Source organism: Piliocolobus tephrosceles, chromosome 10 (assembly GCF_002776525.5).
Source record: "Piliocolobus tephrosceles isolate RC106 chromosome 10, ASM277652v3, whole genome shotgun sequence".
In the NCBI taxonomy this organism is placed as follows: Eukaryota; Metazoa; Chordata; class Mammalia; order Primates; family Cercopithecidae; genus Piliocolobus; species Piliocolobus tephrosceles.
The window spans coordinates 21,973,807-22,001,500 of NC_045443.1; the positions used below are offsets into that span (position 1 = coordinate 21,973,807).

The window sequence follows — 27,694 nt, forward strand, 5'->3', positions numbered from 1 at the left end:
CTCTGCTTTCATTTTCACATCTCCTGCCTGATTCTAATTCTACAGCCTCCCTCTTATGAGGACCCTTATGTTTACTTTGGGCCCACCTAGATAATCCAGGATTATCTCCCCTTCTCAAAATCTCTAAGTTAATCACATCTGCAATATTCCATTTGCTATAAAAGGTAACATATTCACAGATTCTGAGGATTAAGATGTGAACATCCTTGGTTCCACATCATTAGCTTTGCTTCTACATTTGCAATATCTAGCTTCTTTTTAATGTAGATGCCCTAACATGCTGACATTCCACAAGGTTTGGTTGAAAACTTTTGCTCCATGTCTAAACATTTCCACTGAATAATTTAACAACACTCATGACTTCAGTTTATGTACAAATGACTTCCTCAAAAACGTGTTTACATTATAGCTTCTGCTGAACTCCAAACCAACTATCCTTCCTCCTTGGTTTTCACAAGGTGTCTCAAATGCAATCCATTTAAAAGGAAGTTCATCATCTTTCTCACAAACCTACTATTTTTCTCTAAGTAGGTGAGTGGTCTTCTCTTGTGAGTTCATGTTAATTGCAGTCTTTTTTCCCATAAGTTTACTGAGAATTGCCAAGTAAAGTGTCAGTTTCTTTACCTGGCAGCCATGCTTATTCATTGCGTCCACTGCTCTTCTGACAGCATCATTTACAGGTTCACACTGTTCCACTTGAGTCTTCATATTATGCTCAAAATATGGACCAATCAGAAAATAGTTGTCTCCCCATTCATCTGCTGTTGTTTTGGCCTTTGTCTGAATCACAGTATAGATGCCTCCAACTGTTAAAAGGAAAAAAGTTTCTATTATCATTCAGGTTAGCCATCCATTCAAAGTGAAAAGGGATGAAAATGAGTTCAGATTTTTAAATTAGCATTTAGGATCCACTAAGCCCAAGGATTTATTTACCTTTCAAAAAGAATAGTATTTAACATATTGTTAAGGGACACCAATGAACGGTTACTGCTTTGTTCAATTCTGTGCATATTTTAAAATCCCTTCCAGGTACATGTGAAAGAACAGCAGGCTGGCAGCAGCAAAGAGGTAAAATACTTAAAAAAAAAGTCTGAAAAGACAATTGTAGCAAAACACTACTTGCTTAAAGCTCCAGTCACTTTGTAGTGTCAAAGTTAGGACAAATACCTGTTGTCATCATACATGCCTTCAGCATCAGAAATCACTTTCACCTCTCTTCCTCCTTCTCCAATGGTGGCCCAGAAGGGGCTCAGGCACGTTCAAATAACAGCTGCTGTGGTTTTCAATTATGAGGAAATCTCCTAAGCTAAATAGTCATTTATCTTTTAAAGCACCAACTAAGGTACCTTTTGATAAGGAGAAAGTGCTTATAGATGTTCATAGAAGATGCTTGGTCCAACCCTGATGTCAAATCCAGTAACACAAATACATATTTCATTCTCACATGGTATTTCTCCCTTCCTAGTAAGGGAGGAGACCACCTCTCATATTGTCTTATGCCCAATTTCTGCCTCCAAAGAAAGAAGAAGTAAAAACTAAAAGGCAGAAATGAAATCCACAGGCAGACAGCCCGACGCCATACCCTGGGCCTGTTAAAGATCGACCCCTGACCTAGCCTGTTATGTTATCTATAGATTCCAGACATTGTATGGAAAAGCATTGTGAAAATCCCTGTCCTGCTCTGTTCCATTCTGATTACTGGTGCATGCAGCCCCTAGTCATGTACCCCCTTAGAGTTGTAAAGCCCTTAAAAGGGACAGGAATTGCTCACTCGGAGAGCTCGGTTGTTGGAGATATGAGTCTTGCCAAAGCTCCCTGCCTAATAAAGCCCTTCCTTCTTTAACTCGGTGTCTGAGGGGTTTAGTCTGCAGCTTGTCCTGCTACACTAGAATCATTGCTTAAATCTACCCTCTGATATTGCTGCTACCTCTATTAAAACACAAAGCCAGAAAATATGGATACATTTGGCAAATATGCACACCCTTGGATCCAGCAAGTCCACATCTAGAAAATTGACCTGGGGGAAAATTAAGGAGAGTGTGAAAAGGATGTTTACTGAAGCACTATAATGGCAAAAAATTAGAAAAATTAGAAACTGATGGAAGTCTCAATTAGCTCATGTGTCAAATGGGGGTAAAATAATATTTAGCTTGGAGGGAAAGACAGGCTCTAAAAGAGGATTAAAAATTAGACCTGGCCTAGGCAACAAATTTATGACCAAGTCCTCAAAAATAAACACAACAAAAGCAAAAATAGACAAATGGGACTTAATTAAACTAAAATGCTTCTGCACCACAGAAGACTGAATCCACAGAGTAATCTATATCTCTATCTATGCCTATGTCTGTCTCTATCTATCTATCTATCTATCTACCTATCTATCTACCTACCTATCTATGTTTCTCCTATTTGTTCTGTCTCTCTAGAGAACGCTGACAAATACAGTGAGCTCAGGTCCTGAGCAGACATTTTCCAAAAGAAGACATACAAGTAGCTAATAAATGTGAAAAAAATGCTCATCATCACTAATAATCAGAGAATGCAAATTAAAACCACCATGTGATACCTCCTTATGCCAGTCAGAATGGCTATCATTATAAAGTTTAAAGACAGCAGATGTTGGTGAGGATGTGAAGACAAGAAAATGCTTATACACTGTTGGTAAGAATGTAAACTAGTACAAACGTTATGAAAGACAGTATGAAGATTTCTGAAAGAACTAGATACAGAACTACCATTCGATCCAGCAATCCCACTACTGGGTATGGACCCAGAGTGAAAGAAATCATATTTAAAAAGATATCTGCATTAGTATATTCAAAGTAGCACTGTTTCCAATAGCAAAGATGTGGAATCAACCCAAATGTCTACCAATGGATGATTGGATAAAGAAAATGTGGTGTATATGTGTGTATTTATATGTGTATATATTAATATGTTAATATATATCTATTACTCAGCCATAAAAAAGAATGAAATCATGTCTTTTGTAGAAGCATGGATAGAACTGGAGGACATTACCCCCAGTGAAATAACTCAGAAACAGAAAGTCAAACACGGTACGTTCTCACTTACTGAGAGCTAAGTGGGAGCTAAATGATGGGTACCATAGACATATAGAATGAAATAATAGACACTTGAGACTAAAGAAAGATGGGAGGATAAGAGTACGGTGAGGATTGAAAAACTATGGAGTGGACACAACGTTCACTTTTCAGGTGATGGTCCACTAAAAGCTCAGACTTCACCACTACGCAACATATGTATGTAAGAAACCTGATCTTGTACCCTGATACAGCTTGGCTGTGTCCCCACCCAAATCTCATCTTGAATTGTAGTTCCCATAATCCTCACATGTTGTGGGAGGGATTTGGAGAGAGGTAATTGAATCATAGAAGAGGTTACGCTCCTACTCTTCTCGTGATAGTGAGTTCTCACAAGATCTGATGGTTTTATAAGGGGCTCTTCCCCCTTTTGCTTGGCACTTCTACTTGCTGCTGCCATATGAAGAAGGGCATGTTTGTTTCTCCTTCTGCCATGATTGTAAGTTTCCCGAGGCCTCCCCAGCCCCCTAGAACTGTGAGCCAATTAAATGTTTTTTCTTTATAAATTACCCAGTCTCGGGTATGTCTTTATAAATAGCATGATAATGAACTAGTACATACCTTCTAAATATATATAAATAAATTTTTAAAATAAAAAATAAATTAGATCTGATTGGAAAGGCAAAAATTGAGCAAGTAAAATGTCACTTAATGGGGTAATTACAAAGGGTGAAGAAATTGGGCAAATGGATGTCATGAAAAGGAATTTTTAGGCAGAGGTAATGGTTAGAGCCCAGGCTGTAAGCTGGAGTAGAGTGTGCAAGGAAAGAGTAATAGGATTGAAACGGATAACCAGATAGAAGGATATAGGGAGGGGTAAGAGGAGGAAGACCTTAAGCAGGATATTTCCCGTGACAGCACTAAACAATAATCACATGTGAGAGTCTGTCAATTACTTGAGCAATACTTTGTTCATGAGCTAGAGCAACGGAATGACTCAAGAAGTCCTTTGTGAAATCCTGGAGGTAATAAGATCTTGGCATCAATCTTCAACTCAATTGCAAAGAGCAATATTATTACTTATATATTATTTCTCATTTTTCACTGCTGTCTTTCAAAACATATTCCAATTCATCAGACTACAGGTTTTGATAGCTACTATATTTCTTAAATGTATTATTCCAGTAACTTATACTTTACATAGTAAATCTTACCAATAGTCACAATCAGCGGTCACAAGGTAGAACTATATCTGGAGACATTACTTTAAGCCTGAGCCATGCAAAATATACTTTTTTGGAAAATTGCCCTTTGAAAGGTGAGACACAAAAGGCAAATGTTGATGCTATTATAAGGTACTATAGGATTCATTAATTTATAAAAGAGAAGAGCTAATGTAACTCCAAAATCCAAGCGATTTTCATATGAGTCTACACAAGCTAGTTGTCCTTAAGAATTTCATCTTTAAGGAAAAGTTTTTTACTGTATCAAAAAAAGTTTAAACTGTCATTGAGCAGAGTCTGATAATAAGGACACTATCAAATCACAGTTTAAATGCCACGTGATGAGGACAGAACAGAACACATGAGGAGGATATATAAAACTTGCAAGCAGAAACTTCTAAAGTGGACAAGAACAGACATAATTCACTTAACCATCCAACAATAAATCTAAATTAACATAAATTGATGTTATCTACTACACCTAAGTATTTCCTCAAATTCTGGACAATTTTAGAAACCATCAAAATTATTTGTTGAGGAAAAATAAACTTAGCTAATTTACAAGGGCAACTAAAATGAAGAACTTTTCTTTAAAGTGTGGGAGTCACATCTTAGCAACATTTTTAAATATATCTAAGCTTTCTTCAAAACCACCATCCACAAAAATGCAAAATTTCCAAAGAATTTCTCCTCTTCTGTAGACTTATTTTCTTCATCTTCTCCAGGAGAATATACCATAAGTTTCTAATGGTACATGTTTATTAGATGTTTTATTTACATGTTTTATCCTTGAAAACTCTTTTTATTTGCAACTATGCATCTTGCTCAGAGATCTTAAAACATTCTTGTTTGTTAGATTATATATTTCAAATTCATATACACTTTGGTAGATGCTAACATTTTTATTTACTGAAGAACATAAGGGGGAAATAGAAATTCTTTATTAGAAGACACAAATGACTTGAGAAATGAAATGAAAAGATAAAAATAGTTAATTAATTTGCTACTTCTTTTACTCAGCTTCAGATAGTTCCCCATATAGCCTTAGAGTGTGTAAACTATGATTATGCTCTCTCAGTCTATTAGAAATAAAAACATATAGCTTTAAAAATTTCAAGGGAAGGGGCTTCAAGATGACTGACTAAAGGCATCTGATACTCACCTCCTCCACAAAGAACCAAAATAGTAAGTAGAAAATCCCACATAAGAGAGAATTCTGGAATTCAACAGAGAAGTGACAGGAAGCATCTAAGGCAATGAAGGGGAGGGAAGCAAGGAAACCTACCCAGTAGGCATCCTCTGTGAGGCCAGAGAGGCTCTCCAGTTCATGGAAAGGTAAGTGACTAACCTCCCAGTGGTCCACATCTGCATTATGAACTCCAGGAATCCTAGCCACAGGAGAGTTCCTTGACCATGCAGGCCTTGAGACTAACATAAGGAATTGCCCAGCAATCACACAAAGGCATTGCTCCAGAGAAGGAGCTCTCACTGGGTCCCACCCCTGCCATCCCCATTTCTGAGCAGCAAGGTGCCATTTTGAGAGCCCAGCCCCCACCTAGATGACATCTTTCCTCAGACCCCAACATCATCTGTATCTCCACATCCCTGAAGCCCTGTTGACATTTCCCACCCACGGCTGAGTGCTACTGCAGGCTGCTGTCACCAGGGATAAAATGTGTGTCATTAGAAGTGGACTCCTCCACCCCTAGTAACAGGGCTGTTACACATTTATAAGCTCCCAAAGAAAATGCTACCCCACTTGCAACCACCATCTAGGGCTGAAACACATGCTCTCAAGCCACCCGTTTATGGCTGCTGCCACTGAAAGCAACATACCCCGCACCCTAACAAGAGCAGGGCAGCAATGCAGTAGCTGCTACTTCACTCGGGCATTCTGCTGGGGGCCTGAGGATCACTCCACTCCAGCTTATGACAGCCAGTGTCCACATACACCATTGAGAGGACTGAGGACAGGAAAACCCAGCCTGGTTTTGCCTTCCTCAATGCCTAAGCCAGCAGTCTGGGAACCTTTGGTAGATGCTAACTACATCTACCAAAGACAGCCTTGTCCCATCCACCACAACTAGTACCTAAACACTCCTCCCAGAAGCCTGATGATGAGCCTACCCAATCTGCCATTGCCATCACAACGGGCACCACCTGCATGTGCCACCTGTGGGTCTGAAGACTGGCTCATCCAGCCCTTGCAGCCACCAGCAACACCGGCACAGACTGCTTGGGAGCCAGAAAGTTGTCTTGCAGTTGCTATAGCCATCACCCACACCACACCCACTGCCTAGAAGCCTGAGGATCCGCACACCAGCCCAGCCTACTATGGCCACTACTGGCACCCAAGCAAACTGCCTGAAGGCCAAAGAATCAACCCAACTAGACTCATTACCATCAGTGCCAGTGTACATAGCCCTGAGGCCCAAGGACAGGAATGCTAGGCATACCACCACCACTGGGGCCAAGGACTGGCCTACCTGATGTTCTCGTCTCCAGCACAACTTCATCACCACCTTCACTAACAACTGCACCCTAAGCCACTGAAAAAAATCACAGACACTGCTGATACTGTTGGCAGCTGAAACAAATAATATGAAGACTATGCTACTGTATGCACCTAGAAATCAAAAACCAATGTGCCCTACTCAATCAACACCAAGATATATCTTCAGGAAAAAGTCTTCCCCTACAAAAACAAATTTACAAAATTGGAAGCAGCAATCGTTACACCAGATGCATGGATATCAATGCAAGAACAAAATAAACATAAAAAGGTGAAGGAATATGACACCTCCAAAGGAATTGAATAATTCTTCAGCAACATATGCCAGTGGAAAAAAAAGAAGACATTTATAAAATTCTGGAAAAAAAAGAATCCAAAATGTTGATATTAAGGAAGCTCAGTGAGACACAAGAGAACTCAGATACACAACAAGAAATCAGAAGAACAATTCAGGGTATGAAAGAGACATTTACCCAAGAGATAGATACAATAAAAAAACAACCAAACAGAAATTCTGGAACTGAAGAGTTTATTGAAAGAAATACAAAATGCATTCAAAAACTTCAACAATAGATTAGATCAAGCAGAAGAAAAAATTCAGAACTTAAAGACAGGTCTTTTAAAATTACCTAGGCAAATGATAGAAAGAAAAAAAAAAGAATGAACAAAGTCTATGTGACATATGAAGCACCATAAAGTGAACAAATATTCAAATTTGCAGTTTCCCAGAAGGTAAAGAGAAAATGAAAGGTGTAGGAAACCTACTTAACAACACAAGAGCTGAAAGGTTTTCAAATCTAGCAAGAGATTTAGATATCCAGACACATGAAAGTCAGAAATTCCTAGGCCGGGCGCGGTGGCTCAAGCCTGTAATCCCAGCACTTTGGGAGGCCGAGACCGGCGGATCACGAGATCAGGAGATTAAGACCATCCTGGCTAACACGGTGAAACCCAGTCTCTACTAAAAAAGTACAAAAAACTAGCCGGGCGAGGTGGCGGGTGCCTGTAGTCCCAGCTACTCCGGAGACTGAGGCAGGAGAATGGCGTAAACCCGGGAGGCGGAGCTTGCAGTGAGCTGAGATCTGGCCACTGCACTCCAGCCCAGGCGACAGAGCGAGACTCCATCTCAAAAAAAAAAAAAAGAAAGAAAGTCAGAAATTCCCAAATAACATAATGCAAAAAGCTCTTCTCCACAGCACATTATAGTCAAACTGTCAAAAGCCAAACAGTAAGAATTCTAAAACAGCAAGCAAAATGTCTAGTCACTTGTAAGGGAACTTCCACAAGATTAACAGATTAACAGCAGATTTCTCACCAGAAACCTCACAGACCAGGAGAAAATGGGATGATATATTAAAAATAGTGAAAGAAAAAAATGACAACCAAGGATGCTACACCCAGCAACATTGTCCTTCATATATGAAGGATAAATAAAATCCTTTCTGGGCAAGAAAAAGTTGAAGAAATTCATTATCACTAGACTGGCTTCACAAGAAATACTTAAAAGAAGTCCTACACATGGAAGTGACAGCACACTGCCATTATGAAGACACAAAAGGATATACAACTAACTGGTAGAGCAAAACGCAAATACAGAAGAGAAAGAACTCATATGTTACCACTATAGAAAATCACCAAACCACAATCATAAACAATGAGAAGAAAAAGAGAAAAAGAAAGAAAGAAGGAAAGAAAGAAAGAAAGAAAGAAAGAAAGAAAGAAAGAAAGGAAGGAAGGAAGGAAGAAAAAGAGAGAGAGAGAGAGGGAGGGAGGGAGGGAGGGAAGGGAAGAAGGACAAACAGGAATCAATTAATAAAATGGCAGGAATAAGCTTTCACATGTCAATAATAGCCTTGCAGGTAAATGGATTAAATTGTTACTTCAAAGACATAGACTGGCTAAATAGATATAAAACAAATATATGACCCAATTATAAACTGCCTATAAGAAACTCATCTCACTTGTAAAGATAAATATAGACTGTAAGTAAAAGGGTGAAAGAAGATCTTCCATACAAAGAGAAACCAAAAATGAACAGAAGTAGCTATACCTATAGCAGATAAAATTGACTTTAAATAAAAAACACTAAAAAGAGACAAATGTCATTCCATAATGATAAAAGGAACAATTCAGCAAGAAGACATAATATAAATTCTAAACATTCACACTCAACACCAGAGCATCCAGATATATAAAGCAAATATTATTAGATATAAAGGGAGAGATAGAATCCAGTACAATAATAGTTGGGGATTTCAACATCCTAATCTCAGCATTAGATAGATCATCTAGACAGAAAATTAACAAAGAAATATTGGATTGAAACTTGACTTTAGACCAAATGGAACTAACATTTACACAATATTTCATCCAACAGCTAGAGAATATATTTATCTCATCAGTACATGAAGCATTCCCCAGGATATATCATATGTTAGAACACAAAACAAGTCCAACTAATTTTAAAAATTTGAAATCATATTAAGCATCTTCTCACATCATAATGGAATAAAACTGGAAATCAATAACAAGAAAAACTTTAAAACCTATACATATACTTGGAAATTAAACAACATGCTCCTGAATGAACATTATGTCAAGAAGAAAATTAAGAAGGAAATCAAAACTTTTTGAAACAAATGAAAATTGAAACACAACATACCAAAAGCCATGGGATACAGCAAAAGCAGTGCTAGAGGGAAATTGATCAATAAACACTTACATTAAAAACTTAGAAAGATTTCAAATATATAATCTAATGATGTACTTCAAGAAACTAGAAAAGCAAGAACAAACAAAACTGAAAACTAGCAGAAGGAAAGAAAAAATAAAGAACAGAAGCACTTAATGAAATAGAGAAAGACAACAACAACAACAAAAGCAACAACAACAAGGGATTAACAAAATGAAGTTGCTATTTAAAAAAGATAAAATAGATAAATCTCTAGCTAGACTAACCATGAAGAAAAGAGATGAGACTCAAATAAAGAAAATCAGAAATAAAGAAGAAAACGTATTACAACCAATACCACAGAAATATAAAAGATTATCAGAGACTTTTATCAACAACCATACACTAAAAAACTGAAAAATCTAGAGGAAAAAAATAAATTTCTGGACACATACCACCTACCAAGATTGAATTAAGAAAAAACAGATGTCCGGGCGCGGTGGCTCAGGCCTGTAATCCCAGCACTTTGGGAGGCCGAGGCAGGTGGATCACGAGGTCAGGAGATCAAGACCATCCTGGCTAACACGATGAAACCCAGTCTCTACTAAAAAATACAAAGAAATTAGCCAGGTGTGGTGCGGGCGCCTGTAGTCCCAGCTACTCGGGAGGCTGAGGCAGGAGAATGGCATGAACTCTGGAGGTGGAGCTTACAGTGAGCCAAGAGGCACCGCTGCACTCCAGCCTGGGCAACACAGTGAGACTCCGTCTCGAAAGAAAAAAATAGAAAACCTGAACAGACCAGTAATGAATAATGAGGTTGAATCAGTAATTAAAATTCTCCCAACAAAGAAAATTTCAAGACCAGATGGCTTTACTGTCAAATTTTACCTAACTTTCAAAGAAAACTAACAAGTCTCCCTAAATTCTTCCAAAAATTAAAGAGGAAGGAATTCTCCCTAACTTATTATCTGAGGCCAGCATTATCCTGATCAGATAACCAGACAAGGATGCAAGAAAACATAAAACTGCAGGTTAATATCCCTGATGGAACATAGATATGAAAATCTTCTAACAAATACTAGCAAACTGAATCCAACAGTACATCCAAAAGATAATACACCATGATCAGTGGAATTTATACTAGGGATGCAAGAACAGTGCAAATCAATAAATGTGATACATTGCATCAACAAAAAGAACAAAAACCATATGATTATCTCAATAGATACAGAAAAAGTATTTGATAAAATTTAACATTCCTTCATGAAAAAACTATCAGCAGCCAATCATAGAAGGAACATAGCTCAATATAATAAAAGCCATATATGACAAATCCACAGCTAACATCATACTGAACTGGGAAAAACTGAAAACCTTTCCTCTAAGAACCGGAACAAAATAAGAATGCCCACTTTCATCACTCCTATTCAATATAATACTGGAAGCCCTAGCCACAGCTTTTGGGCTAGAGAAAGAAAGAAAGAAAAGGTATGCAAACAGGAAAAGACAAAGTCAAATTGTCCATCTTTCCAAGATGACATGATTTTATATCTAGTAATACCAAGACTCCACCAAAGCACCCTTAGCTCTGATAAATAAATTCAGTAAAGTTGTAGGAGACAAAGTCAGCATATGAAATAAGCAATGTTCCTATACACCAATAATAAACTAGCTGAGAAGAAAATTAAGAAGGCAATCCCATTTACAATAGCTAAAAATTAAAATATTTAGGGATAAATTTAACCAAGAAACTGAAGAACATCTATTAGGAAAACTACAAAACACTGATAAAAGAATTGAAAAGGACAGAAACAAATGGAAAGATATCCCATGCTCATGGATCAGAAAAATTAATATTGTTAAAATGGGCCTACTACCCAAAGCAATCTACAGATTCTATATGATCCTTATCAAAATAGCAATGTCATTTTTCACAGAAATAGAAAGACCAATCTAAAATTTGTATGAAATTAAAAAATAGCTCCAATAGCCAAAGTCACCCTGTGAGAAAAGAACAATGCTAGTGGTATCACACTATCTGATTTCAAAGTATATTACAAAGGTATAGTAACCTAAACAGCATGATATTGATATTAGAAGACATTTAGACCAACGGAAGAGAATAGAGAACCTAGAAATGCATCCACATATTTATAGCCAACTGGTTTTCAACAACGGTGCCAAGAATATACATTGAGGAAAGGATACAGTCTTCAAGAAATGGTGCTGAAAAAATTGGACATCCATTAGATATCCATGTGCAAAAGAATAAAACTGGACTCCTGATATGATTTGGATGTTTGTTCCCTCCAAATCTCATGTTGAAATATAATCCCCAACTTCTTAGGATCTTGGCAGATGGGAGGCAGGACTAGATTGCAGCTCCAACTCAGACAGACACAGCAGCATGTGGAGGCTTGCATTGTGAATTTTAGCTCCAGAGAGACTGCAAGAACAAATCAGCAATCCTGAGAGGACCCACAGACCCTCTGAAGGAAGTAGACTGCTCCTGCAGGACCCCCCAAATACTGTGAGTGCTCCAACTGTGGAAATGGGAAAGGGAGATCCTACTCTCCTGAACAGAAAGGGAGATCCTACTCTCCTGAACACACGCCCCCACTGGAGAAACTGAAGGTCTGTTTGTGGGAGAAGTTTCCGACCTTACCTGGAATTGAGTTAATTTAGAGAGCCGAGCAAAACACAGATGTAGAGGAAGCAGTGAGAAAGGCCCTGGGAACTCACTGGGTCTCTGAGTAGGCCATTCCTGCCTGGCACCACAGGGATCCATCAGGAGGGCAGCCAGAGGAGCAGGGAAAAATACCACAGAGAGAAGGAAATCTCCAGCTGAGCTTCATAATTTGAATCCAGCGAGAAGCCTCCTGGCCAGAACTTGAGGGAGGGTGTGAATTCCCAAGCTCTTGCAGCTAGGAGGCAGGTAGCCTGGGGCAAGCTCTCAAGCCCAGCTTGCCCACCACTTAAAAACAGGCTTGGGGCTGTTAGTGCTGGCATGGTGGGAGTAAGACCAGCCCTTGGGTTTACATGGAAGCTGGGTGAGGCCTGTGACTTCCGGCTTTTCCCCACTTCCCTGACAACATGCATGACTCAGCAGAGGCAGTCATAATTCTAGGTACACAACTCCACTGACCTGGGAACCTCACACCCATCCCCCACTGCGGCTGCAGCAAGACCTACTCAAGGAGAGTCTGAGCTCAGACACACTTAGCCCTACCTCCACCTGATGGTCCTTCCCTACCCACCCTGGTAACTGAAGACAAAGGGCCTGTAATCTTGGGAGTTCTAGGACCCCGCCCACTGCCAGTTCCTCTCCATACTACCATGGCTGATGTTCTCTGGAAAGCACCACCTCTGGCAGGAGGTCAACCAGCACAAAAATAGAGCATGAAACCATCAAAGGTAAGAACCCTCGCAAAGTTTATTTTGCCCCCCTGCCACCTCCACTGGAATAAGTGCTGGTATCCACAGCTGAGAGACCCATAGATGGTTCACATCACAAGACTCTGTGCAGACAACCCCCAGTACCAGCCTGGAGGTGGGCGGACTTGCTGGGTGGCTAGACCAAAAAGAGAAAGAACAATCACTGCACTTTGGCTCACAGGAAGCCACATCCACAGGAAAAAGGGGTGAGTACTACATCAAGGAAACACTCCGTGGGACAAAAGAATCTGAACAACAGCCTTCAGCCCTAGACCTTCCCTGTGACAGAGCCTACCCAAATGAGAAGGAACCAGAAAAACAACTCTGGTAATATGACAAAACAAAGCTCTTTAACACCCCCAAGAAATCACACTAATTCACAGCAATGGATCCAAACCAAGAGGAAATCCCTGATTTACCTGAAAAAGGATTCAGGAAGTTAGTTATCATGCTAATCAAGGAAGCACCAGAGAAAGGTGAAGACCAATGCAAGGAAATCCAAAAAAAGATGGAAGTAGTGAAGAAAGAAATATTCAAAGAAATAGATACCATAAAGAATAAGCAAACAAAAATTTAGAAAACATTGGACACACTTATAGAAATGCAAAATGCTCTGGAAAGTCTCAGCAATAGAATTGAACAGGTAGAAGAAAGAAATTCAGAGCTTGAAGACAAGGTCTTTGAATTTACCCAATCCAATGAACACACACACACAAAAAAAGAATAAGAAAATACGAACAAAGCCTCCAGGAAGTCTGGGACTACGTTAAATGATCAAACCTAAGAATAATTGGTGTTCCTGAGGAAGAAGAGAAATCTAAAAGTTTGGAAAACACATTCAGGGGAATAAATGAGGAAAAGTTCCCCAACCTTTAAGCTAGAGTCCTAAACATTCAAATACAAGAAGCACAAAGAACACCTGGGAAATTCATTGCAAAAAGATCATCACTTAGGCACATTGTCATCAGGTTATATAAGGTTAAGAAAAAGACAAGAATCTTAAGAGCTGTGAGATAGAAGCACTAGGTAATCTTTAAAGGAAAACCTATCAGATTAACAGCAGAGGAAATCCTACAAGCTAGAAAAGATTGGGGTCCTATCTTCAGCCTCCTCAAATAAAACAATTATCAGCCAAGAATTTTGTATCTAGCAAAACTAAGTATCACATATAAAGGAAAGATAAAGTCTTTTTCAGACAAACAAATGCTGAGACAATTTGCCCCTACCAAACCACCACTACAAGAACTGCAAAAAGAGCTCTAAATCTTGAAACCAATCCTGGAAACACACCAAAACAGAACCTCTTTAAAGCATAAATCACACAGGACCTCTAAAACAAAAATACAAATTAAAAAGCAAAAACAAAAAAACCAAGGTACACGGGCAACAAATAGCATAATGAATACAATGGTACCTCACATCTCAATACTAACATTGAATGTAAATGGCCTAAATGCTCCACTTAAAGGGGATGAAAAAAGGCATTTCATGCAAATGGCCACCACAGTGAGTAGGCAAAACAAACTTTAAAGCAACAGCAGTTAAAAGAGACAAAGAGGGATATTACATAATGGTAAAAGGCTTTGTCCAACAGGGAAATATCACAATCTTAAACATATATGCACCTAATGCTGGAGCTCCCAAGTTTATAAAACAATTACTAATAGACCTAAGAAATGAGATAGACAGCAACACAATAGTAGTGGGGGACGTCAATACTCCACCAACAGCAGTAGACAGCTCATCAAGACAGAAAGTCAACAAATAAACAATGGATTTAAATTACACGCTGGAACAAATGGACTTAACAGATACATATAGAACATTTCATCCAATAACCACAGAATACACCTTCTATTCAACAGTGCATGGAACGTTCTCCAAGATAAACCATATGATAGGCCATGAAATGAACCTCAATAAATTTACTAACAGACCAATAACAGGCAGTGAGATTTAATTGGTAATTTTAAAAGTACCAACAATAAAAAGTTCAGGACCAGATGGATTCACAGCAGAATTCTACAAGACATTCAAAGAGGAATTGGTACCCATCTTTTGACACTATTCCACAAGAGAGATAAAGAAGGAACCTTCCCTAATTCATTCTATGAAGCCAGCATCACCCTAATACCAAAACCAGGGAAGGACATAACCAAAAAAGAAAACTACAGACTCATGTCCTTGATGAACATAGATGCTAAAATTCTTAACAAAATACTATATAACCAAATTCAACAATATAACAGCAGGCTGGGGGCAGTGGCTCAAGCCTGTAATCCCAGCACTTTGGGAGGCCAAGACGGGCGGATCACGAGGTCAGGAGATCGAGACCATCCTGGCTAACACGGTGAAACCCTGTCTCTACTAAAAAATACAAAATAAAAAACTAGCCAGGTGAGGTGGTGGGCACCTGTAGTCCCAGCTACTTGGGAGGCTGAGGCAGGAGAATGGCGTAAACCTGGGAGGTGGAGCTTGCAGATACAAGATTAATGTACAAATATCAGTAGCTCTTCTATACACCAACAGCAACCAAATGCAGAATCAAATTAAGAACTCAACCCCTTTTACAATAGCTGCAAAAAAATAAAATACTTAGGAATATACCTAACCAAGGAGGCTAAAGTTCTCTGCAAGGAAAACTACAAAACACTGCTGAAAGAAATCATAGATGACACAAACAAAGGGAAACACATTTCATACTCATGGATGGGTAGAATCAATATTGTGAAAAGGACCATACTGCCAAAAGCAATCTACAAATTTAATGCAATCCTCATCAAAATACCACCATCATTCTTCATAGAATTAGAAAAAAAATTCTAAAATTCATATGGAACCAAAAAAGAGCATGCATAGCCAAAGCAAGACTAAACAAAAAGAATAAATTTAGAGGCATCACGCTACCTCATTTCTAACTATATTATAAGGCCATAGTCACCAAAACAGCATGGTACTGGTATAAAAAATAGGCACACAGATCAATGGAACAGAACAAATAAGCCAGAAATAAACCCAGATACTTATAGCCAACTGATATTCAACAAAGCAAACAAAAACATAAAGTGGGGAAAGACACCCTTTTCAAAAAATGGTGTTGGGATAATGGGCTAGCCCCATGTAGGAGAATGGATCATCTTCTTCTCTCACCTTATACAAAAATCAACTCAAGGTGAATTCAGGACTTAAACCTAAGACCTGAAACTATAAAAATTCTAGATGCTAACATTGGAAAAACCCTTCTAGACATTGGCTTAGGTAAGGATTTCATGATCAACAACACAAAAGCAAATGCAATAAAAACAAAGATAAGTAGTTGAGACTTAATTAAACTAAACTTTTGCATACAAAAGGAACAGTCAGCAGAGTAAACAGACAACCCACAAAGTGGAGAGAAAAATCTTCACAATCTATACATCTAACAAAAGGCTATTATTCAGAATCTATGATGAACTGAAACAAATCAGTGAGAAAAAACAAACAATCTCATTAAAAATGTGGGCTAGGCCCGGCGCCGTGGCTTCAGGCCTGTAATCCCAGTACTTTGGGATGCCGAGAAGGGTGGATCACGAGATCAGGAGATCGAGACCATCCTGGTTAACACGGTGAAACCCTGTCACTACTAAAAAAAAATACAAAAAATCAACCAAGCGTGGTGGTGGGCGCCTGTAGTCCCAGTTACTCGGGAGGCTGAGGCAGGAGAATGGCGTGAACCCGGGAGGCGGAGCTTGCGGTGAGCCAAGATTGCACCACTGAACTCCAGCTTGGGCGACAGAGCAAGACTCCATCTCAAAAAAAAAAAAAAAAAAAAAAATGTGGGCTAAGGACATGAGTAGACAATTATGAAAAGAAGATATACAAATGACCAAAAAGCATATGAAAAAGTGCTCAACATCACTAATGATCAGGGAAATGCAAATCAAAACCATAATATGATACCACCTTACTTCTGCAAGAATTACCACAATCAAAAAGCAAAAAACAGTAGATGTTGGCATGGATGTGGTGAATAGGAAACATTTCTACATTGCTGGTGGGAATGTAAACTAGTACAACAACTATGGAAAACTGTGGTGATTCCTTAAATAACTAAAAGTAGAACTACATTTGATTCAGCAATCCCACTAGTTGGTATCTACCCAGAGGAAAAGAAGTCATTACAGGAAAAGATACTTGCACACGCATGTGATAGCAGCACAATTCGCAATTGCAAAATCGTGGAACCAACCCAAATGCCCATCAATCAACGAGTTGATAAAGAAACTGTGGCGTATGTATACACGAAATACTACTACTCAGCCACAAAAAAAGAATGAATTAACAGCATTTGCAATGACCTGGATGAGATTGGAGACTATTATTCTAAAAGTAACTCAGGAATGGAAAATCAAACATTGTATGTTCTCACTGATAGGTGGGAGCTAAGCTATGAGGGTCCAAAGGCATAAGAATGATGCAATAGACTTTGGCGACTTGTGGCAAGGGTGGGAGGAGGGTAAGGGATAAAAGACTATAAATAGGGTGCAGTATACGGCTCAACTGATGCGTGCACCAAAATCTCACAAATCACCACTGAAGAACTTACTCATGTAACCAAATATCACCTGTACCCCAATAACTTATGGAAAAATTAAATATATATATACATATAATTTTAAAAAATTAAAATACTGCATATAAGTCTCAAAAAAAAATGTAATCCCCAATGTTGGAGATGGGGCCTGTCAGGAGGCGGTTGGATCATGGCATAGGATCCCTCATGAATAGCTTAGCATCATTTCCTTGGTGATAAGTGAGTTCTTGCTCATTTAGTTCACGTATCTGTTTAAAAGAGTCTGGGGCCAGTTGTGGTGGCTCACACTTGTAATTCCAGCACTTTAGGAGGCCAAGGTGGGCAGATCTCTTGAGGTCAGGAACTCAAAACCAGCCTGGCCAACATGGCGAAATCCCGTCTCTACTAAAAATGCAAAAATTAGCCAGGTGTGGTAGTCTCAGCTACTCAGGAGGCAGAGGCATGAGAATCACTTGAACCTGGGAGATGGAGGTTGCAATGAGCCAAGATTGTGCCACTGCGCTCCATTGTGGGCAACAGAGTGAGACTCTGTCTCAAGAAAATAAATAAAATAATGAAAGGAAGGAAGGAAAGAAGGAAGGAAGGAAGGAAGGAAGGAAGGAAGGAAGGAAGGAAGGAAGGAAGGAGGGAGGGAGGGAGGGAGGGAGGGAGGGAGGGAGGGAAGGAGGGGGGAGGGGGGGAGGGAGGGAGGGAGGGAGAAAGAAAGAAAGTCTGGGATCTTCCTCTTGTCTCCTTTGCTCTTTCTCTTGTCATGTGATGTGCCTTCTCCTGCTTTGCCTTCTGATGTGAATAAAAGCTTCCTGAGGCCTCACCAGAAGCGAAGCAGATGTGGGTGCCATGCTTCCTAAACAGCCTGTGGAACCACAAGCAAATTAAACCTCTTTTCTTTATTAATTACTCAACCTCAGATATTTCTTTATAGTAATGCAAAAATGGCCTAATACAACCCCTATTTCTTGCCATATAAAACATTAACACAAGATGGATTAAACACTTAAATATGAGACTCAAAACTATAAAACTACTAAAAGAAAACATAAGGCAGACACTTCAAGACATTGGTTTGGGCAAAGATTTTATGGCTAAGACCTCACAAACACAGGCAACAAAGCAAAAATAGACAAATGGGACTACATTAAGCTAAAATACTTCTGCACAGTAAAGGAAACAATCAACAGAGTGAAGAGACAACCTGTTGAATGTGAGAAAATATTTGCATACTATTCATTTGACAAGGAATTAATCTCCAGAATAGATAGGAAACTCAAACATCTCAATGGTGGAAAAACAAATAATCTCATTAAAAAATGGGCAAAGGATATGAATAGACATTTTTCAAAAGAAGACACACAAATGCACAACGGGTATGGGGAAATGCTCAGCATTACTAATCATTGGGAAATGCAAATCAAAACCACAATGAGATATCATCTTATGCCAGTTAGAATCTCCATGATTTAAATAAATTAATAAATAAATAACACATGCTGGCAAGGAGGTGAAGGAAAAGGAACTCTTAGGCACTATTGGTAAGAATACAAATTAGTATAGCCACTATGGAAAACAGTATGTAGATTTACCACAAAACTAAAAATTGAACTATCATAAGATCCAGCAATCCTATTACTGGGTGTTTATCCAAAGGAAAAGAATTCAGAATAATAAACAGATACCAGTACCACACAGTTTATTGCAGCACGATTCACATTAGCAAAGATATGGAATCAACCTAAGTGTCCATCCATGGATGAATGAAGAAAATGTGGTATATACACACAATGAAATATTATTCAGCCATAAAAATATAAAATCATGTCATTTGCAGTAACATAGATGAAACCGGAAGTCATTACAGTAAGTGAAATAAGCCAGGCATAGAAAGACAAATTTTGCATTACGTTAAGTGAAATAAGCCAGGCATAGAAAGACAAATTTTGCATGTTCTCACTGATATGTGGGAGCTAAAAAGGTTAATGTCATGCAGGTAGAGAGTAGAATGATAGATAGCAGAGGCAGAGAAGGGTGTGTATGTTGTGGGAGGAAGGCAGATGAAGAGAAATTGGTTAATGGAAACAAACAGGCAGTTAGATAGAAGGAATACGTTCTCATGTTCAGTAGCAAAGTAGGGTGATTATAGTTAACAACAGTATATTGTATATTTCAGAATAGTAGAAGAGAGGTCTTGAAATGTTCCCAACACATAGAAATGGTAAATACTTGAGGTGATAAATACCCCAAATACCTGACTTGATCATTACACATTATACGCATGTAACAAAATGTCACATGTACCTGATACATATAAACACATGTTATATATCAATAAAAGAAAGTCCATCTCATATTGGTTGAGGCCTGATTGTAAATAAATCTTTGTCCCTCCAGACATTTCCCTGTATAGTCTTGCTATGAGGAGCTTCTTTTACTGCTATTTCTTATATTCCAACGCCATTTTCACCTTTTTTTCTCGCTATATTTTTACCTCGGTTTTACTGTTTATATAGTACACTTTGTGCTACAGTTTGCCCCAGTTTTTACTATTTACAAAGTACACTTTGCTCCAAACTTCTCTCTTAGCAAGCTAGAATACCAGTGAACGCAACAGCATAGAGACAGGGTCATTCCTATTTTCAGATTCAAAGTATACCCCAAGGAGATTTACATACATGTTTATTTTTTTAATCTGCAAATAAATAGTTTTATTCTGACATTAAAAAAGAAAACGCTTAATATCATTAATGAATGATCATTTTACCACAGCATAGGTCATTGAATTTGAACTTAACCTTCAATTTCAAACAAGTACTTTGTATTTTATTGATCTCTATTTTCCTGGAACAACATGGGGGCTATGTGTAGTGTGAGGACAAAGTATCACACTTTTCACCTGAAATAAAAGATGAACTACCATGGTACATATAACAATGAGGTTGTTAAAACCCTAAGTCGGCATCTGGCAACACTGCCAATTTACTAAAAATCACTATTCCAAAGAAGTATAGAATAGATATCAACCAAAATAAGGATCTCTCTTTCTGCCTCTCTCTCACTCTCTCTCTCTCCCCCATCTCTCTCCATCTCTCTTTATATATGTATACACGCATATATACATATTATACACATATGGAGAAACTTCACTATTTAGTATATGCTTAAAAATTACAGACTTCGAAAGTCATATGACTATTTCAGTGTGTGTAGCTACTAATCTGACCCTCCTGTTCCAAAACACAGTTGCAGAAGCAGAGGAAGTCATTATACAGTTAGAACATCATTTTATAAGGTCTGGTAGGAAGGAGATTAGGTGCTACTTGTGACAACGGTCAGCAAATATTTGTGTTTCCAGTACTTTTCTAGATACTCAATTAAAATCAAAGCAGCTGCAGTCTTGGCAGCGGAAGGTGATACTCAAACTTTGAACAAGACCACCTGCACTGCCACCGATTATACCTACAATGGCAGCTCCAAATATTTGATATGAAAGGGGCCTAGACATGGCATGCTGAATGAAAAGGAAGTGAGTAAATTGGTGCTTTCCTTGAAGCTGCGCAACCAAGCATAGTTTTTACACAGGTTGTGTGTTTCACATGGTGTAATAACAGGTTGAGATGCCATTGATATAGCCCACCAGCTTATCCACACCGGTAATTAGGGCAAAGAAATCCTAATTACTATGTATCCCGTGATTGAAGTAAAATTGATGTATATATACTTTTTCCTATTCTTTCTGCTTTTATGCTTAAAAATGCAATTATGGACTCATTCAAAGTGAAAGCTGGTATGACAATACATGAGCTAACTTCCTCATATTATGAATTTCATTTGATAAAGAAATAAGCTAATACCCACAGAGTGTTTATTAAATGCTAGGCACAGTTCTGAGTGATTTACAATTGATATTTCTTTTAATTTTCACAACATTGTTACAGGTGGATGGTGTTATCTTTATTTTATAGATGGAGAAACTGAGGCACAGAGCAGCTATGCAATAAATCTCAACTTTACCTAGGTGATGGTGGAGTTGGAATTCCAAATCAGGCAGTCTGACTTTAGAGCCCATAGGCTGTAGACAGCCAGAGAGTAAGTGAAGGAATGGAGGAACAAATTGATGGATCTTTTTGCTTTTGTTTGTTTGTTTGAAACAGGGTCTCACTCTGTCACCCAAGCTGGAGTGCAGTGGCGCAATCTTGCTCACTGAAGCCTCACTAGAACACCTGGACTCAAGTGATCCTCCCGCTTTAGGCTGTCAGGCAGTTAGGACTACAGTCAATTTCTGTAGAAACAGGGTCTCCCTATGTTCCCCAGGCTGGTATCCAACTCCTACTCTCAAGCAATTCTCCCGCCTCGGCCTTGAAAAGTATTGAAATTACAGGTGTGAATCACCGTCCTGGGCCTTGATAGATCTTTAAAAGTGGCGGTGGATGAGAGAAAAAGAGGAAAAACAAAAACAGTATCACAAAAGATAAACATCATTACCTCTTGGGAAGGATGAAATCCTCTTTATTCTGCTCTGGAGAAAAGCCATTTGGAAAACTTCTGTGTTAACAAAAAAGAGCCCCGTGGCTTAGTAGTAAACTTTAGAGCAGTTGTTCTTTACAGCAATCATAGGGGCCTTCAGGAAGCTGATGAAAGTATGAAGTCCTCTTCTCAGAAAAAAAGCACTTCTATACACGTGCACCTAATTTTTAGATAGATTTTTCTGAAGGTTTAGAAACTCCTTGGCCGGGCGCGGTGGCTCACGCCTGTAATCCCAGCACTTTGGGAGGCCGAGGCGGACGGATCACAAGGTCAGGAGATGGAGACCACAGTGAAACCCCGTCTCTACTAAAAATACAAAAACTTAGCCGGGCACGGTGGTGGGCGCCTGTAGTCCCAGCTACTCGGGAGGCTGAGGCAGGAGAATGGCGGGAACCCGGGAGGCGGAGCTTGCAGTGAGCCGAGATCGCACCACTGCACTCCAGCCTGGGCGGCAGAAGGAGACTCCGTCTCAAGGGGGAAAAAAAAAAAAAAGAATCAGTTCTGTATTCTTAACTCTATCTCCCTCGCCTCTCGGTGCCTGATACCTAATAGACACTTGATGAATCCTTACCAAATAATAAAATGGATTAATGAATAAAAGCAATAAATTTCAAGGTTAAGATTAACAAATGAAAAAAGTTATTTTGAGGTGTGAGAATTAGTTCCCAGAACTAACTGTGACTGTCTCATCTGTTAAGTTTTTCACATTTCCATTGCTCATGGACAAAATTCTGGCAGCAAGGGATTTTTCTCCTAAGAAACCTCTTGTTTTCTTAGATGTGAATACACTTCCTTGTTTGCCAGAAAACATGGTAAGAAAACTGGAGAATATAACATTCATTTTATTCATGAAGATACTGTTATTCAATTTAAGGAGTTCTTTCTCAAAAAGTTTCAGAAATCCACGACCTTTGACTGCAAGTTCTGTGTTCTTTCATCTATAAGATATTTCCTTTGAAAACCGAGGTTGTAATATTTAATTCTTACATAATAGTAAAAAAGTGAATTGGCCTTGGAGAAGACCTAAATCCTGGTCCTAACTGTGCTATTTGCTTGATCATTAGATGCCTCTATGAATCAATTTTCTCTATGAAGTGGAGGAGTGGGATGCATCATCTCTAAGATACCTCATATCACTACTATGAAATGCAGGGAAGTAAAAATTCAAACCATTAAATTTAAAGAAACTGCAGTGGCAACGTACTCTTAGGAATAAACACAATCATTATCCATCTATATGAAAATCTCTAACCATACCAGGCTATGATAATACTAAAATAAAGATATATTAAAGATGATACCAACTTGGGTAAATCACATTGTGGGAACCTCTCCGCAAAAACACTTCTCCTCCCCTTGAAATGGAAATGATAGAAAGTAAGTATTAAAGGCAGCTTAGGGATTCAAAAATAAATGTATTCCTTTTTTTTTTTTTTTTTTTTTTTGAGACGGAGTCTTGCTCTGTCACCCGGGCTGGAGTGCAGTGGCCAGATCTCAGCTCACTGCAAGCTCCGCCTGCCGGGTTTACACCATTCTCCTGCCTCAGCCTCCGGAGTAGCTGGGACTACAGGTGCCCGCCACCTCGCCCGGCTAGTTTTTTGTATTTTAGTAGAGACGGGTTTTCACCGTGTTAGCCAGGATGGTCTCGATCTCCTGACGGCCAGGATGGTCTCGATCTCCTGACCTCGTGATCCGCCGGTCTCGGCCTCCCAAAGTGCTGGGATTACAGGCTTGAGCCACCGCGCCCGGCCTAAATGTATTCCTTTATTCAAAAAAATCCATTGAGCATTTTCTAGGTACCAGGCACTGTTCTAGACCCTGAGATCAGCACACATGTTACTGATTATAAGATCCATAAAATAACTTAGTTTCACTGGCGTGTTCCCAGTGCCCAGGAAACAGTGCTCCATTAATGTTTGTTAAATGATGAGAAAAGAAGAAAGGAGAAGGGGCTCTGTTAAGGTGCGGGAACTCGTGCAGAGATCTTCTGGACTGATTCCCAGTGCTAAGAGGCCCCTCCAGTTTCATCCACCGATAAGCTATGTCCTTGAGCTCCTGCCCACTCTCTAGAGAAAACTTTTATGTTAGCGCATACTGTGGGATTCACATGTAATAGAGATGGTTCTGTTCCCAAGAACTTTGGGCATATTTAAAAACTGGACTGGAAAAATTTGGGACTAGAAAAAGGACATTAAAAACAGGTACTCATTTCAGGATAAAGATTTCTGAGGAAAAGAATAAAAAAATAATTAAAAAGAAACAACAGAAACAGGTACTCATAAAATACTTCACTTCTCTGTAATAACGTTTCTGTCCTCCTAGATTTTTTCTCACTAAACTACAGAGAAAAAGACTGTGCTTTGTTCTCTTATATGCATTCTGTCCACTTCTACATAGGCAAAATTGACTTTTAATTTTTATTTTATGAATGCATACATATGAGAACTTTGAACAGTTAATATAAGATGAAAAATCAGAATGCATGCCATATATAATGCCTTTAATTTTGAGATTATGCTGGCTCTGATCAGCCAAAAGAAGGAAGTAATGGAAATAACCACATTCTGGTTATTATTTCAAATCCTTTAGGTTACCATAATAGACATGTAATAATAAACACAAAATGACAAATAAGCATGTTATATATTACAACATATGTCATAATTTCAGATCCTTTAAATCACACAGATCATCACTGCCATTTACCTGGCAATCAGTTGGCTTGATTTGTCAAGATCTTAAAGAACTCAGTCTTCAAAACCATTACTTTTTTTTGTTAATGTTTCTTCAATAGTCTTGACACTTTTAAACTAGAGAGTATAAATCCACAAGGAATTGTTTCTATAATTTTACAAATGTCTTTATTTTAAAAATCATTTACATTGTGGTTCTCTACCTTGCCTTCTCTTACCCAGCACAAATGAGGTTATAGCTCACTCGCAAATTGGTTTAATTTTATCAATTTGATTTTCTTTATTTTATAATTCCTACATAAGCATAACATTGAAGAAAAAATTACTTTCATTCTGAAAAGGAGCACAGTATTTTGCCTTTTGAGAAGCTCCTGAATTAAAATTTTAATTCCAAGCTAATTGTGAATTAGAAACATTATTAAGCATTTCACATGATCACTAACAGAATGTAGAGTTAAAGTTTCCAATTGGTTCTAATCACATATACATCTTCCTAAAATAAAATGTTTAATTATACTATTTTGCTGAGGAAAACTTTAAAACAAAAAAAGTAAATATTAACTTTTTATTTCTATTTTGTCATAACATGGATTTTAAATTTTAATTTAAATGCACATTCCATGGCAACGGTAAATATTTTCAACTGTCTCCCTCTTCAACACACAGCCAAGTCTGTATTCATAGGCTGTTGTAATAGACAAGGTTAAATGTAGCTTAAATGTACATTCCACTTAAATGCTTTCCTCACTCATTGGCAATTGGTTATCACTAGAGAGTCATCGGTGAAATCTTACTCTACATTCTTCAATCACCTAGCAAATATCCACCTTCAGGAGCAGTACAAACCTCTATTGGTCACCTCCCAAGCAACTTCAAAGAGCAGTAACTCCTCCACAGGAAGTTCTTCGACTTCCCACCGGGGAAGCCCACTCAGGGATGTTACAGACAGGGATCGGCCTCGAAGCATTCTTCTTACAGTCCTCTGAGATTCCTTTAAATCCCTGGTTCAATTAGTTGTAATCCCAGGAGAAGTGCACTTAGAGACACAAAAGTTAGAGTTGATAGTTACCAAGCTTTGGTAGCTTCTCTTGGGAATAAACTAGTAGCGTGAAATCCTGTGTGCTTCCCAGAGAATTCCTGGTGGAAGGAGGAATTTTTCCTCCTCTTTCCCGTCTTTCTGGGCAGATATTGTTAGGACAGTTTCTGCCCTACCAGTATCTACCCAAACAATCCAGAGCTGTCAACAGAAAAATCCTCTGATTCAGGACATAGGTTAGCACCTCCTGGGATAGGCAGAGCATGACCCAAGTTCAGTCTTTTAGCCCTTGTCCTTTTGACCAGACTCCTAGATTCATACAGTTACCAATGCTTATTTCACCATTTCCAAAGTGATCCAATACTGGCAACTCCCTTCATAAAGTTTGCAGGCCTCCTTAGATTACATGTAGACTGATTGGGATGTGTTTTTATGCTTTAAATCCTTTTGGATTTCCTAAGTATTCTTCTTTTTTTTGATTCCTATTTCTAGAGCTTTTAAAAAATAATCCTAGTTATTTTATTCTACACTTACAAATTGAATTTTGGTGATAGCCAGAGATCTTGACCCGCCTTTTCTTAATTATTTTCTTAAAACTTTCCCTATGAAAAAGCATAAATTTCAGTATGTCTTTGGGTGTAACATGAAAAAAAATGTAATTTTGACTGGTCAATAATCTTCAGTCAATAATTTTGATGAGGTAGTAAAAATTAATCTTTGTCATGAAATGTTTTCTTTCAAGGTAGTACATTTCCTTCAAATATTATCAAATTGATAAAGAATAATTCAGTCGATGTAAACGTTCACACATGGGAAGAACATTGCAAAAGAAATTAGATTCTAAACTATCACCAGGATCGGATTGCAGACAAATGGCATATATTTGCTTTTCCCTATGTGTGTAAATCTATATGTTCCAATTTATTTCCACACCCAGACATATCCTATATTGTACCTACAGAGAGTTGGTGCATTCACAAGCAAGCTTAATTTTGAGCCATCTTTACAGATTTAGCTAAAATCAATATTTTACATTATTATTCTCTAGGGAAGCAGAACTGAAGCTCATACAAAATATCCTTCACGTTAGAATTACAGTCAGAATTGTCAGTAACTTGTTACTTGATAATACTATTTTAGTACCTCTTATTAGGTTTTAAATTATTTTCTATTTAGTTGGTCTTATTGACTTACACCTAGTTTAATGACTCAAGATGGGCAGAACCACATTTCATTATATTATATTAATAAATCTATGTAAGTCAAATAGATTAAATATGTCAGGCTGATGTGGTAGTACACACCTGTTGTCCCAGCTACTCATGAGGCTAAGGGGGAAGAATCACTTGGGCCCAGGAGTTTAAGGCCAACCTGAACAACCTAGTGAGACCACATCTCTTAAAAAAATTAATTAATTAAAACAAAAATAAATAAATGTCTTCTATGACTTTGTGACACATTTGATTATCTTTGTCCAGAAAAGTACACTTAAGTACATAGTTTATTATCCATTTGTTTGCATTGTGAGAAAAAGATTATATGACGAATAAAAAAACAAGCACTAAAATAGAAAACATATGAGTCCAAATGATCAAAATGATTGTCTCCTTTATAAAATGGTTTGCTTATGTTAACGTAACCTCTGAGAGTCCCGCAGGTACACATTCCAGTAAAACCAAACCTAAGGACATGTTGACAGGAGTGAGAATGGGATGACAGTGTGATGATAGAGTTTCACGTTTGCAATTTTCTGTCCCAGCAGCCTTGAGATTGGTTCATCCAGTGTCACACAGGCCACACGAGCACACTGATCCATATTCTCCAGCTTACATGTTAAGGCTGGTTTATTTATTTACAATCTGTTGCAGGTATCAACTGCTTAGTTGTGAGTTAGTCACCTGTGGCATCACTTATCTGCTGTGTAAACTTGAGCCAATTTCTTACCTAAGTTTTTGTTTTCTTGATAAAATGGGGATGAGATAATCTATA

The 27,694-nt window shown here is 38.3% G+C and overlaps 1 protein-coding gene across 1 annotated transcript in view; it reads right to left on the reverse strand.

The window, feature by feature from the left end:
* Positions 1 to 25,889, reverse strand: part of GYS2 (glycogen synthase 2) — a 70,811-nt gene extending 44,922 nt beyond the window's left edge. The window contains exons 1-2 of the mRNA XM_023208933.2: positions 25,516 to 25,889; positions 625 to 806 (exon numbers count right to left, since the gene is read on the reverse strand). Coding sequence (XP_023064701.1) covers positions 625 to 806; positions 25,516 to 25,636 — 303 coding nt within the window. The 5' untranslated portion in view covers positions 25,637 to 25,889. The remainder of the gene's footprint in view (positions 1 to 624; positions 807 to 25,515) is intronic.
* Positions 25,890 to 27,694: the final 1,805 nt, after the last annotated feature.